Source organism: Gopherus flavomarginatus, chromosome 8 (genome assembly GCF_025201925.1).
Source record: "Gopherus flavomarginatus isolate rGopFla2 chromosome 8, rGopFla2.mat.asm, whole genome shotgun sequence".
Taxonomy (NCBI): domain Eukaryota; kingdom Metazoa; phylum Chordata; order Testudines; family Testudinidae; genus Gopherus; species Gopherus flavomarginatus.
In genome coordinates, this window is record NC_066624.1 from 40000102 (window position 1) to 40012498 (window position 12397).

At 49.5% G+C, this 12397-nt stretch overlaps 1 protein-coding gene across 4 annotated transcripts in view; it reads left to right on the forward strand.

Moving 5' to 3' along the window:
- The window catches only part of MORC4 (MORC family CW-type zinc finger 4), a 30783-nt gene that overhangs the window by 1123 nt on the left and 17263 nt on the right, over window positions 1-12397 (forward strand). For 3 of the 4 annotated variants that reach the window (XM_050966219.1, XM_050966220.1, XM_050966222.1), the window contains 3 exons: window positions 4066-4198; window positions 8008-8224; window positions 9154-9302. In XM_050966219.1, the coding sequence (XP_050822176.1) occupies window positions 4066-4198; window positions 8008-8224; window positions 9154-9302 (499 nt within the window). Of the gene's footprint in view, window positions 1-4065; window positions 4199-8007; window positions 8225-9153; window positions 9303-12397 lie in introns of those variants that run through there. The other variant, XM_050966223.1, reaches the window with a different exon arrangement.

The window sequence follows — 12397 nt, forward strand, 5'->3', positions numbered from 1 at the left end:
TCCAGGGCACCGGGAGCTGTGCTGGGGGGGCAGGGCAGGGGGTTGGAGGGCTCTGGGGTGGGTGTCCAGGGCACTGGGAGCTGTGCTGGGGGGGCAGGGCAGGGGGGTTGGAGGGCTCTGGGGAGGGTGTTCAGGGCACTGGGAGCTGTGCTGGGGGGGCAGGGCAGGGGGTTGGAGGGCTCTGGGGTGGGTGTCCAGGGCACTGGGAGCTGTGCTGGGGGGGCAGGGCAGGGGGGTTGGAGGGCTCTGGGGAGGGTGTTCAGGGCACTGGTAGCTGTGCTGGGGGGACAGGGCAGGGGGTTGGAGGGCTCTGGGGAGGGTGTCCAGGGCACCGGTAGCTGTGCTGGGGGGGCAGGGCAGGGGGTTGGAGGGCTCTGGGGTGGGTGTCCAGGGCACCGGGAGCTGTGCTGGGGGGGCAGGGCAGGGGGTTGGAGGGCTCTGGGGAGGGTGTCCAGGGCACCGGGAGCTGTGCTGGGGGGGCAGGGCAGGGGGTTGGAGGGCTCTGGGGTGGGTGTCCAGGGCACTGGGAGCTGTGCTGGGGGGGCAGGGCAGGGGGGTTGGAGGGCTCTGGGGTGGGTGTTCAGGGCACCGGGAGCTGTGCGGGGGGGGCAGGGCAGGGGGTTGGAGGGCTCTGGGGTGGGTGTCCAGGGCACTGGGAGCTGTGCTGGGGGGGCAGGGCAGGGGGGTTGGAGGGCTCTGGGGAGGGTGTTCAGGGCACTGGTAGCTGTGCTGGGGGGACAGGGCAGGGGGTTGGAGGGCTCTGGGGAGGGTGTCCAGGGCACCGGTAGCTGTGCTGGGGGGGGCAGGGCAGGGGGTTGGAGGGCTCTGGGGAGGGTGTTCAGGGCACTGGTAGCTGTGCTGGGGGGACAGGGCAGGGGGTTGGAGGGCTCTGGGGAGGGTGTCCAGGGCACCGGTAGCTGTGCTGGGGGGGGCAGGGCAGGGGGTTGGAGGGCTCTGGGGTGGGTGTCCAGGGCACCGGGAGCTGTGCTGGGGGGGCAGGGCAGGGGGTTGGAGGGCTCTGGGGTGGGTGTCCAGGGCACTGGGAGCTGTGCTGGGGGGGCAGGGCAGGGGGGTTGGAGGGCTCTGGGGAGGGTGTTCAGGGCACTGGTAGCTGTGCTGGGGGGACAGGGCAGGGGGTTGGAGGGCTCTGGGGAGGGTGTCCAGGGCACCGGTAGCTGTGCTGGGGGGGCAGGGCAGGGGGTTGGAGGGCTCTGGGGAGGGTGTTCAGGGCACTGGTAGCTGTGCTGGGGGGACAGGGCAGGGGGTTGGAGGGCTCTGGGGAGGGTGTCCAGGGCACCGGTAGCTGTGCTGGGGGGGCAGGGCAGGGGGTTGGAGGGCTCTGGGGAGGGTGTCCAGGGCACCGGGAGCTGTGCTGGGGGGGCACTGGGAGGATGTCCAGGGGCACCGGTAGCTGTGTTGGGGGGGCAGGGCAGGGGGTTGGAGGACACTGGGGAGGGTGTCCAGGGCACCGCAGTTGGAGGGCACTGGGGAGGGTGTTCAGGGCACCGGCAGCTGTGCTAGGGGGGCAGTTGGAGGGCACTGGGGAGGGTGTTCAGGGCACTGGTAGCTGTGTTGGGGGGGCAGGGCAGGGGGTTGGAGGACACTGGGGAGGGTGTCCAGGGCACTGGGGAGGGTGTTCAGGGCACCGGTAGCTGTGCTAGGGGGGCAGTTGGAGGGCACTGGGGAGGGTGTTCAGGGCACTGGTAGCTGTGCTGGAGGGGTGGGGCAGGGAGTTGGAGGGCACTGGGGAGGGTGTCCAGAGCACCGGTAGCTGTGCTGTGGGGACAGGACAGGGGGTTGGAGGGCACTGGGGAGGGTGTTCATGGTACTGGTATCGGTTCTATATACTATATTAGTGGTTCTCAAACTGGTTGAGTTCACTTTAATGAGGTCACCAGTGACAATGTTAGACTTGCTGGGGCCCAGGGCAGAAAGAAGAAGCCCGAGTTTTTAAGTGGGGAGAAACTTGGGGTATGCAGGACAAATCATATTTCTGAAAGCAGTATAGTAGTCTGGATTGGTTGAGTACCACTGTGCTAAGTCACTGTGCATGTGCTGGGCAGGGCAGCTCTGCCAGGGAGAGGGGAAGCAGCCATCTGAGTCTCAACTCCCTCCTCATTTAACAGTGATGCAATTCTTCACCCTCATGTTTGAAGCTCTTATTGACCTGAATGTGACTGGTGCAGCAATGCCTATCTGAGTCTGCAGACAGAGGGCTTAAATGTCTCTGTGTCTTGTCCAGCAGCAAGAATGTAAAATTAAGAACACTGTTACATTTTGCTGTTGCTATTCGGAACCCTTAGGACAGTAGTAAAGCTGTGGTTTCATGCTGCTTGAGAAAACTCTGAGCAAGTACTGGGGACAAAGAGTCATAAGCAGGCTAGCATAGGATAGTGCAAACCTCTCTTGTTTAATCTTGGGATTGAACTTTACATGTCCTGTGCCTCAGGTAGGCATGATTCAATGGAAAGTTCCACAATTGGATGCAGAAGGATGAAATGTTCTAGGACAGGCAATTTAAAAAATCTAAAGCATTGACTGTTTGAACCTGCTCAGAAATTTGGAATGTTAGAATAAATTCTAGATGAGATGGAATAATGGCAGTCAAAGGGACATGATCACTACTTAACCATGATACACCACAAAAGTGATGATAATATTCACTGTGTGTCTACTTATAGACTAGATTACTGTGGTTTTGCAATTATCATACATTCTTTGACTGCCTCCTCTGACCATCAGTCCATGTTTCTTCAGCACAGTTTCCAACTGTACAAACTTTGAAGCAGCTGCAAGTAGCCAGTGATTCTTGCTTTCACCTCACATGCAGCATTCCCATCACCAGGTCTCTCAAATTCTACCCTCCTGATGCTCAAGATTGGCTGTGATCAGTCCTGCATGGGCTTAAGGGCTGATATTTTATGACCCTTCAGGATTACAAGAGAGCTTCCTCTTGGGACACTTCCTTCAAGCCCTGGAACGTCTCAAGATATCAGTCTTAAAATCATGATCTTTTTATGTATAGAAAAGGCCCCTTTTTGAGAAATTCACATTGACTTCTTCTAAGCTGTAAGTGAACTGCAGGTAACCATGGTACCTAGGTTTACAATGCAAGGGTTCCAATAACATTTTTATTTCTAAACCATTTTCCAAAAGTTCTTCTGCAATGCAGACAGCACATGCAGAATCCACAAGGGTGGCATTCGGGTGGATTTTATTGGCCATTGTTCGAGTTGGCTTGCATAACTCATTTGTGGCTTCCTCACTTCTAAAAATATGTCCCCCCCCAATCTCATCCTGTTTAAATCTTTACGGGAATACTATTGTATAACACAATTCTCTGTATGTATAATTTATATTTACACACCCTTCTTCAGATAAGAAACCCTTTTCTTGTGATAAGCAGTTTTGGAGAATATGGGAGAAATTAATAAGACAGGTACCTTTCAGCTTGGAAAAGAGATGACTAAGCTGGCGATATTATAGAGGTCTATAAAATCATGACTGATGTGTAGAAAGTAACTAAGGAAGTTTTATTTAGTCCTCATAAGATAAGAACTAGGGGTCACCAAATGAAATTAATTGGCAGCAGGTTTAAAACAAACACAAGGAAATATTTCTTCACACAATGCACATTCAAGCCGTGGAACTCCTTGCCAGAGGATGTTGTGAAGGCCAAGACAATAACAGGGTTCAAAAAAGAACTAGTTAAGTTCATAGAGGATAGGTCCATCTATGGCTATTAGCCTGTGTTTGCCAGAAGCTGGGAATGGGTGACAGGGGATGGATCACTTGATGATTACCTGTTCTATTTATTCCCTCTGAAGCACCTGGCATTGGCTGCTGTTGGAGGACAGGATACTGGGCTATATGGACCTTTGATCTGACCTAGTATGACCTTTCTTATGTTCTTATGGTACATCCTTTATCAGACATTTCCCTGTATTTGGGAAAAGGAGGGTTCAAGAATGCTTTCATTTCCAAGATCTGAGGAGATGATCTTTGTGTCAGGAATAGTTGAGAACAATGAATATGCCTAACTGGCCATGTTTTTTCCTTTCACAGACAATGCCTCAGATCCAGGTGTGACGGCTAAGCTTCTCTGCATTGATGTTGTGGAGATCAAGGGGGAGCTTTGTTTGACTTTCACAGATAATGGTGCTGGAATGACACCTCACAAACTTCACCGTATGCTCAGGTAACAAGCTAAGAATTCACCCCAGATATGGTTTTGCTACCGTAGATTCAGATCTTGCAAGCAAGTGTTGTCGTTGACCCAGGGTTCTGGACTTAAGGAATCCTGATTCAGATGTACACAGGGTTCTTCCTGTGGATTCTCTTCTTTTCCTTTCCCTCACACTGTGCAAAATCCTAAGATTTACCCTCTCACAAGCTGATTTTTAACATACAGTGCATGGTCCAGGGACTCCTGACTTTTTACATTCAGGGCTGTTCCATACACAAGGTTCCTCACGTAACAACTGTCCCTGGCTTAGCTGAAGTAATTTGGCGTGAATTAGAAGCTGTAAGCAAGAGCACATACTTCAGTACAGTACTTGGGGCAAGGAGTATTTGCTTAAAATAAACAAATGTCTCCTGAAGTTAGTAAATGAAATCAGAAGTCTATGATCTTGTTTCTGAAAACTTGTAGTAATGAGTTTCCCATCTTGTCTCCCTTCCCTTCAGAATGTTAAAATGGCTTGTGGTTTCAGAGAACGTGACTCTTTTCTTTAATCTTTCATTCTGTGATGTGAGAAGATAGGCTTACCTCATTGCCAGTTTCATGCCTTCTCATTAACAAAGGCAGAGAGGGACACGGCCTGACTCTCTACAGTGAGGAATTTCGATTCAATTTTTATTATTATTTTATTAATTAACTTCAAAAAGAATTAAAATTTGACTTGTTACTTTTTATTCTAAACCACAGAATATCAAATTTGCCTCAGTGTAACATCATCTAAAATATTTTTATCCCTAACACTCAGTAGCATTCTCTAAGAGATGACCTCTCATCCTGTCCCCTGCCAAAGGCATAAAGATCAACTGAATGCTCTTGCAGTTGGTTCCTAGGGTAAAATTCTCAAGAGTTAGCTCTCTCAGTAGAGTCTCCACCCCTCACTCAGGTCTGCTACAGCCTGAGTTCAACAAACTTTAGGGTGTGATGCAAGGTCTGCTGATCTTATTTGCTCTTGTTTTGGTTAATTTATTCCTCTTGTGCTTTAATTGTATCTGCTGGTAGTAATCATACTGGATGCCATGTGATCATCATCCTTTGCTGAGGGTAGAGAAGGGCATGGCATCAGTATCTTAAACACCAAAAAGATGTCCTTGAGCAGCTATGGCAGTAGGTGCTGTGTACATTGAAGAAGCGTGTTAGAACTGGCAGTTAATTTTCCAGGAGTTTATCATAGACTAGAAAATAGTAAAAACTTGCTTCTGCATCTTCGTGTGCCTGCCTCTTCTGTTATGCCTCTGTGCCTGGCAGATGCCCGGGAACATCAGATGTCTACTCCTTTGGGGCCCACCAATCACACATTCCCATCTTCCTGCTTAGTCTTGGTGCTCATGTCTGTCTTTCCTAGGAGCATCACCAAGCCCCCCCTCCTTTCTCTCCCTAAGCTGCAGTTCCAGTACATCTGTGGGTATTTCTCCTTACTTGGATGCTGCTGCATTACCCATTGTCCTGTTCTACTATTTCTCCTCTCAGAACAAATGCCATGTAACCTCTAGGTTTCCCTTAGACCTAATAATAATTTTGCTGTTTCCAGCAGGCCGTCTGCAAAGCAGATAGTCAGTCGTGGTAGGGCGTGGTTTGGTTGTTCCTCTGCAACAATTTGTAGATAGATAAGAAAGGTGGGGGACAGAGGCAGAGAATCTATCATTTCTTCAAATGCTGTGAACGCAAAACCACAGTTCTTCCGAAAAGTCAGAGGGATTCAGGAAGTGAAAACCAGAAGCCTTAGCCCCTTCCTGCTCTGTGTGGTGAGGGAGGAAAGCAATGGCTTGGTCTCTTATTTCAGGTTCTCTTGAGATAACATGAAGTGGCTGTGAAATTGAAGTGGGGGAGGGACAGCAGGCCTCTCTAGCTGTTAAAATTCTAAGACTGAGATCACTTCACATGGGAAGTTCATTGCAAAATCCTTCCCCAGAACTAGAGAGGGACGCTTTCCAAATCTTCTGTAGGACTAATCTAGGGTGAGCTAGAATGAGGTGTGACAAAGCCACAAAGTGACCCTCTTTCCTTCCTTCATCACTTCTTCACCCTTCTTGTCATGGTGTGTGGTGGAGGGGAAGGACTGACTGTCTCATGCATCTGCACCAAGAGGAAAGAATGAAAAGAGAATTGGATGGAGGGGCCAAGAGTTTCTGGCATATAGATACCTATGTGGAGGACAGGTAATGAGAGGAGGGAAAGGAATTTTCTGGTTATTTTTCGTTATTCTCCCCTCTCTCCCCAAAGGCAGCCACAGTATCAAAGAACCACCTTTTATTAACTCTCCTGACTGCAGACTATTAAGTGTGGAGTTATAAAAATGGGTGAATTGGACATGCAGAGCTTTAGAGGAGTAATGGAATAGTGCTGTGGGCTTGTGCCAAGATTGAACCTTTAACAAGTACAAGGTTAGTTTTAGTAGTTTGGACCACAGTGGCTGAGTCCTGAAGATGCACTTCTTATCTAAAATGCATTGTTGCAATGTCTTGAAGTTTTTCTTCACATATCATGCTCTACTGGTGCGTTAGGCTGATCACATGGAGGTAGCATGTAATGTAATTGCAGTATCAGTGAGGCATGGTGTTAGTTTGTTGTGACCCATGAACTAAAATGTAGGCAGTAGTGATAAACCCTTCCTTGAAAATCAGGGCAGCAGGCACTGTAGATGCCTGAACCAACCTCGATTATGTATCTGATGGGAGGGAAAGCTGGACTCTCTTCAGTCTTGCCAACCCCTACTGAGGATTTTATTCCACTTGAGGTGTAAACATGCTGGTTTGTCTAATGTCTACTGTGCCAGCATAGGCTAGTGTTTAGAGCACAGTGAGACAGGGACACATGGGGTCTAATCCTGATTGTCATTAGCCTAATGTGTGAACTATGACAGGTTTTTTTTCTTTCTGTAACTCATTTTCCCCATCTGTAAAAGGAGGATAATAAGTGCCACATTCCAGAGTTGTGAGGATTAATTAGTGCTAGAAGTCCTTGGGTAGAAGGCACTAAAGAAATTCTAATTAATTATAAAACTTACACTCACTGCCACATAGTGCAATAAGAAGCACCACTGTGTAATGATTAGAGCATAGGACTGGGCATCAGGAGAACAGGATTCTAATTACAACTCTGCTACTGGTTTATTGTGTGACCTTGGACAAGTCTCTTAACCTCCCTGAACCTCCATTTGCAATGTGCTTTGAGATTTTTGGATGGGAAATGCTGTATTAATGCAAAGTATTATTCATTTCATAGAATATCAGGGTTGGAAAGGACCTCAGGAGGTCATCTAAGTCCAGTGGATCTCAAACTTTTTTACTGGCAACCCCTTTCACATCGCAAGCCTCTGAGTGCGACCCCCCCCCCTTATAAATTAAACACACGGTTTAATAGATTTTGACACCATTATAAATGCTGGAAGCAAGTGGAATTTGGGGTAGAGGTTGCCAGCTCATGACCCCCCATGCAATGACCTCGTGACCCCCTGAGGGGTTCCAACCCCCAGTTTGAGAACCCCTGATCTAGTCCAACCCGCTGCTCAAAGCAGGACCAATCCCCAGACAGATTTTTGCCTCAGATCCCTAAATGGCCCCCTCAAGGATTGAACTCTCAGCCTTGGATTTAGCAGGCCAATGCTCAAACCACTGAGCTATCCCTCCCCCCCCTTTGTGAGCCAAGTGACCACCGTGGAGTTCCACATTTAAAATCACTTTCCACTCCAGCTATTCCTCTTCCTGCTCACCTCTGTCTATCAGACAGCTCTCCACTTGACTGACTGACTGTGTGTGTGTGATTTGCAGCTTTGGCTTCACAGACAAGGCAGTTAAGAAGAACCACCCATCCATTGGAGTGTATGGTAATGGTTTCAAGTCAGGCTCCATGCGTCTGGGAAAGGATGCCATTGTCTTCACCAAGAATGGAGGTGCACTCAGTGTGGGGCTCCTTTCGCAGACCTATTTGGAACGTGTCCATGCTCAGGCTGTTGTTGTCCCGGTGATACCATTCAACCAGCAAAACAATATCCTTCCCTGTAAGGCAAGAGTGCCTGTGCAATCTGTACCATCTGGGTGGGGAGTCAGGAGTAGAAGAAGTGTGATACTGAGGAAGCCCACGGATCGCTGTTTCATGAGGCACCATTGTTGCAATAGTGTCTTCACACAAGGGGATATATCTGGGTAGCCTCCCACAGTGTCAGCTGCATGTGCTGCTGCCTCCAGGTAACATCTGTGGAGGGCGTCAGCCCTGTGGAGTACTAGGGCAGGGGTGGGCAAACTTTTTGGCCTGAAGGCCACATCTGGGTAAGGAAAAATTGCATGCAGGGCTATGAATGTAGGGCTGGGGCAGGGAGTTGGAGTGCGAGAGGGAGTGTAGGGTGTATGAGGGGGTTCAGGGCACAGGGTTGAGGTGCAGGAGGGGTGCAGCAGGGAGCTCAGGGTGGGGGGAGGGGTGGAGCAGGGGGCTCAGGGCAGGGGGAGGGGATGTAGGAGGGGTGTGACAGGGGGCTCAGGACAGGGGGTTGGGGTGCAGGAGGGATGCATCAGGGGGCTCCACCCTGGCGCTTCTTACCTTGAGCAGCTCTGGGGTAGCACCAGCACACAGCAGGGTTAAGGCAGACTCCTTGCCTGCCATGGCCCCGTGCTGCTCCTGGAAGCGGCCAGCACCACGACCCAGGGGGAGGCGAGAAAGGGCTCCTCACGCTGCCCTGTCTTGTGGGTACCTCCCCCGAAGCTCCCATTCCCTGTTCCCGGCCAGTGGAGGCTGGGGGGGATGTCTGCAGGGAAGGGCAGTGTGCGGAGCCCTCTGTCCCCCTCCCCGCCTCCTGGTGAGTGCTATGTCCATGTACCTCCCCTGCCTATGCAGTAGTGTCTGAATTTTTAATGTCTCATTGGTAGTGGGGAGAGGGGAAACCAGGGACCGTCTTGTATTTTCTTTGACTCTGGCTTCTAAAGAAAATGATTGTTACAGAAGACTCTGGGCCTAGCCTTGAGGCCATCCTGAAACATACACTCTTCAGTACTGAGGAGGAGTTGCTGGCTCAGTTTGATGCCATTCCAGGCAAAAAGGGCACACGGATCCTCATCTGGAACATCCGCAGGTACAGGGAGCCAGGGCACACAAGGAGGGATGAGTGGAAAATGATAGGTTCAGCCCTTTGTAAGGCTGAGGGGAGAAAGAGGTAATAACGCAGTAGCCCAAGGATTGAGTACAATAACTCCTCACTAAATGTTATGTTCCTGAAAAATGCGACTTTATGTGAAACAATGTTAAGCTAGTCCAATTTCCCAATAAAAATTAGTGTAAATGTGGGGGGATAGGTTCCAGGGAAAAATTTTTTGCCAGACAAGACATTATATATATATAATATACACACACATACATGTACAATATAAGTTTTAAACAATTTTAAAGAAACAGTTTAATATTGTACACAGCAATGAATGATTGTGAGTGTGTAGTGGAGTAAGAGTGTGGACTATTTCCCAGGGCATGCCTTGCTGCTAAATGATGAACTAGCAGTCGGCTGAGCCCTCAACAGTTAATACGCTGTTGTTAATGTAGCCTCATACTCTACAAGGCAGCATGGACTGAGGCAGGAGGGAGGAAACACAGTAGATGCAGGGGAGTAGCTGCAGACACTTCCCTCCAAAAACTGACTATGATCATGAGCCCATGCTATCCAGCTGGAGCACACCAATCCCGCCTCCTGAGAGCACATGCATGGCTGTACAGGTGCTGACTTTCCAAAGTGCTGAGGGGTGCGTGCATGAGTGAGAGAGACATGCATTGCTCCTTTAAGTGTGCTGACCCCACTTCAAGCAACAGCTTCCAGCAAGCTCCCTCCTTTCTGTCCCTGAGCCCGGTTCCCTTCCTCTGCTTTGTGAAGAGGGGGTACGGGGGGGAGGGGCAAGAGCAGGGGGACAGCCTGATATCAGGACCCACCTCCCCCCAGCAAGCAGGAAGCTCCCAGGAGCAGCTCCAAGGCAGAGGGCAGGGCAGGAGCAGCATGGCAGTGGGGGGAGGGACAGCTGACATGCTACTGGGCAGCTGCCGAGCCACATACATTACAGGGAATTTAGGGGAACTGATGGACGGGGGGGCTGCTGGCCCCCCCGGTTCTAATCCCCACAAGGAGGGGCTGCTCTTCCTGCAAATCCTGCAGGTAGTAGACAAAGCAGGCAGCTGCCAAATGACTACAAGGGAGCATTGCGCAACTTAAAACGAGCTTGTTCCCTAATAGTCAGCACCATAACAACAAAACAACAACGTTAAGTGAGGAGTTACTGTACCTAGACAGGCCCAATTTGCATCAGGGTCAAATACCCAGTTTTATGCAACTTGCTATGTTTGGTTCTTTCAAGTGTAACAATGGCAGTGCCTACTCCACAAGTTTGCTTCTTGGGTGGATCCAAGTCAGATCTTCTGGCATTTGTGACTAAATATGTTTTGCTGCCGCTCTTCCATCCTGTTAGCCCTGCAGAGCCACCACAGCTAAGGGCTTGTCTACACTAGCAATTTACATTGTAGCAACTTCCTTGCTCAGGGATATGAAAAAAAAAAACAACCCCTGAGCGCAGCAAATTTCAGTCCTGTAAAGCACCAGTGTAGACAGTGCCCCAGCACTGGGAGCCATGCCCCTTGTGGAGGTGGGGTTTTTTTAGAGCGCTGGGAGAGCTCTCTCCCAGCACTGTGCCTTGACCACACAAGGCACGTTTAAGTGCTGCCATGCGGACGATACCAAGCTGGGAGGGGCTGCAAGTGCTTTGGAGGATAGGATTAAAATTCAAAATTATCTGGACAAACTAGAGAAATGGTCTGAAGTAAATAGGATGAAATTAAATACGGACAAATGCAGAGTCCTCCACTTAGGAAGAAACAATAAGTTGCACGCATACAAAATGGGAAATGACTGCCTAGAAAGGAGTACTGGAGAAAGGGATCTGGGGTTCATAGTGGATCACAAGCTAAACATGAGTCAACAGTGTAATGCTGTTTCAAAAACAAACATTCTGGGATGTATTAGCAGGAGTGTTGTAAGCAAGACATGAGACGTAATTCTTATACTCTACTCCATGCTGATTAGGCCTCAACTGGAGTATTATGTCCAGTTCTGGGCACTACATTTCAGGAAAGATGTGGACAAATTGGAGAAAGTCTAGAGAAGAGCAACAAAAATGATGAAAGGTTTAGAAAACATGACCTATGAGGGAAGATTAAAAAAATTTGGGTTTGTTTAGTCTGGAGAAGAGAAAACTAAGAGGGGACATAACAGTTTTCAAGTACATAAAAGGTTGTTACAAGGAGGAAGGAGAAGAATTGTTCTTCTTAACTTCTGAAGATGGGACAAGAAGCAATGGGCTTAAATTGCAGCAAGGGTGGTTTTAGGTTGGACATCAGGAAAAACTTCCTAACTGTCAGAGGGCCTAAGCACTGGAATAATTTGCCTAAGGAGATTGTGACATCTCCATCATTGGGGATTTTTAAGAGCAGGTTGAACAAACACCTGTCACGGATGGTCTAGATCAGGGGTCGGCAACCTTTCAGAAGTAGTGTGCCGAGTCTTCATTTATTCACTCTAATTTAAGGTTTCGCATGCCAGTAATACATTTTAATATTTTTAGAAGGTCTCTTTCTATAAGTCCATAATATATAACTAAACTATTGTTGTATGTAAAGTAAATAAGGTTTTTAAAATATTTAAGAATCTTCATTTAAAATTAAATTAAAATGCAGAGCCCCCCCCCACCAGATCGGTGGCCAGGACCCAGGCAGTGTGAGTACCACTGAAAATGAGCTCATGTACTGCCTTCGGCACACGTACCCTAGGTTGCCTACCCCTGGTCTAGATAATACTTAGTCCTGCCTTGAAATGCAGGGGACTGGACTAGATGACTTCTCGAGGTCCCTTCCAGTTCTGTGATTCTATGATTCGGGGAAGAGGCATGGTGGGTCCAGGCCAGCCCCCCACGGGGTGGTGGGGAGGGAGCACCATACAGCCCAGCTCCATCCCCAGCTCTGCTCTGGCCTGGCCACTGGCCCCGACCACTCCCAGCCCCTCCCCCCAGCCCTCGGCTGGGGCTCTGCTCCCAGCCATGCCCTTGGCTCCATTCCTGGCCCACTCCACCCCCCAGCTGTGGCCCAGCCTTTTCTCCCTTACCCCGTCTGCATTCTCTCCTCTCCTTAGGAGCCGCA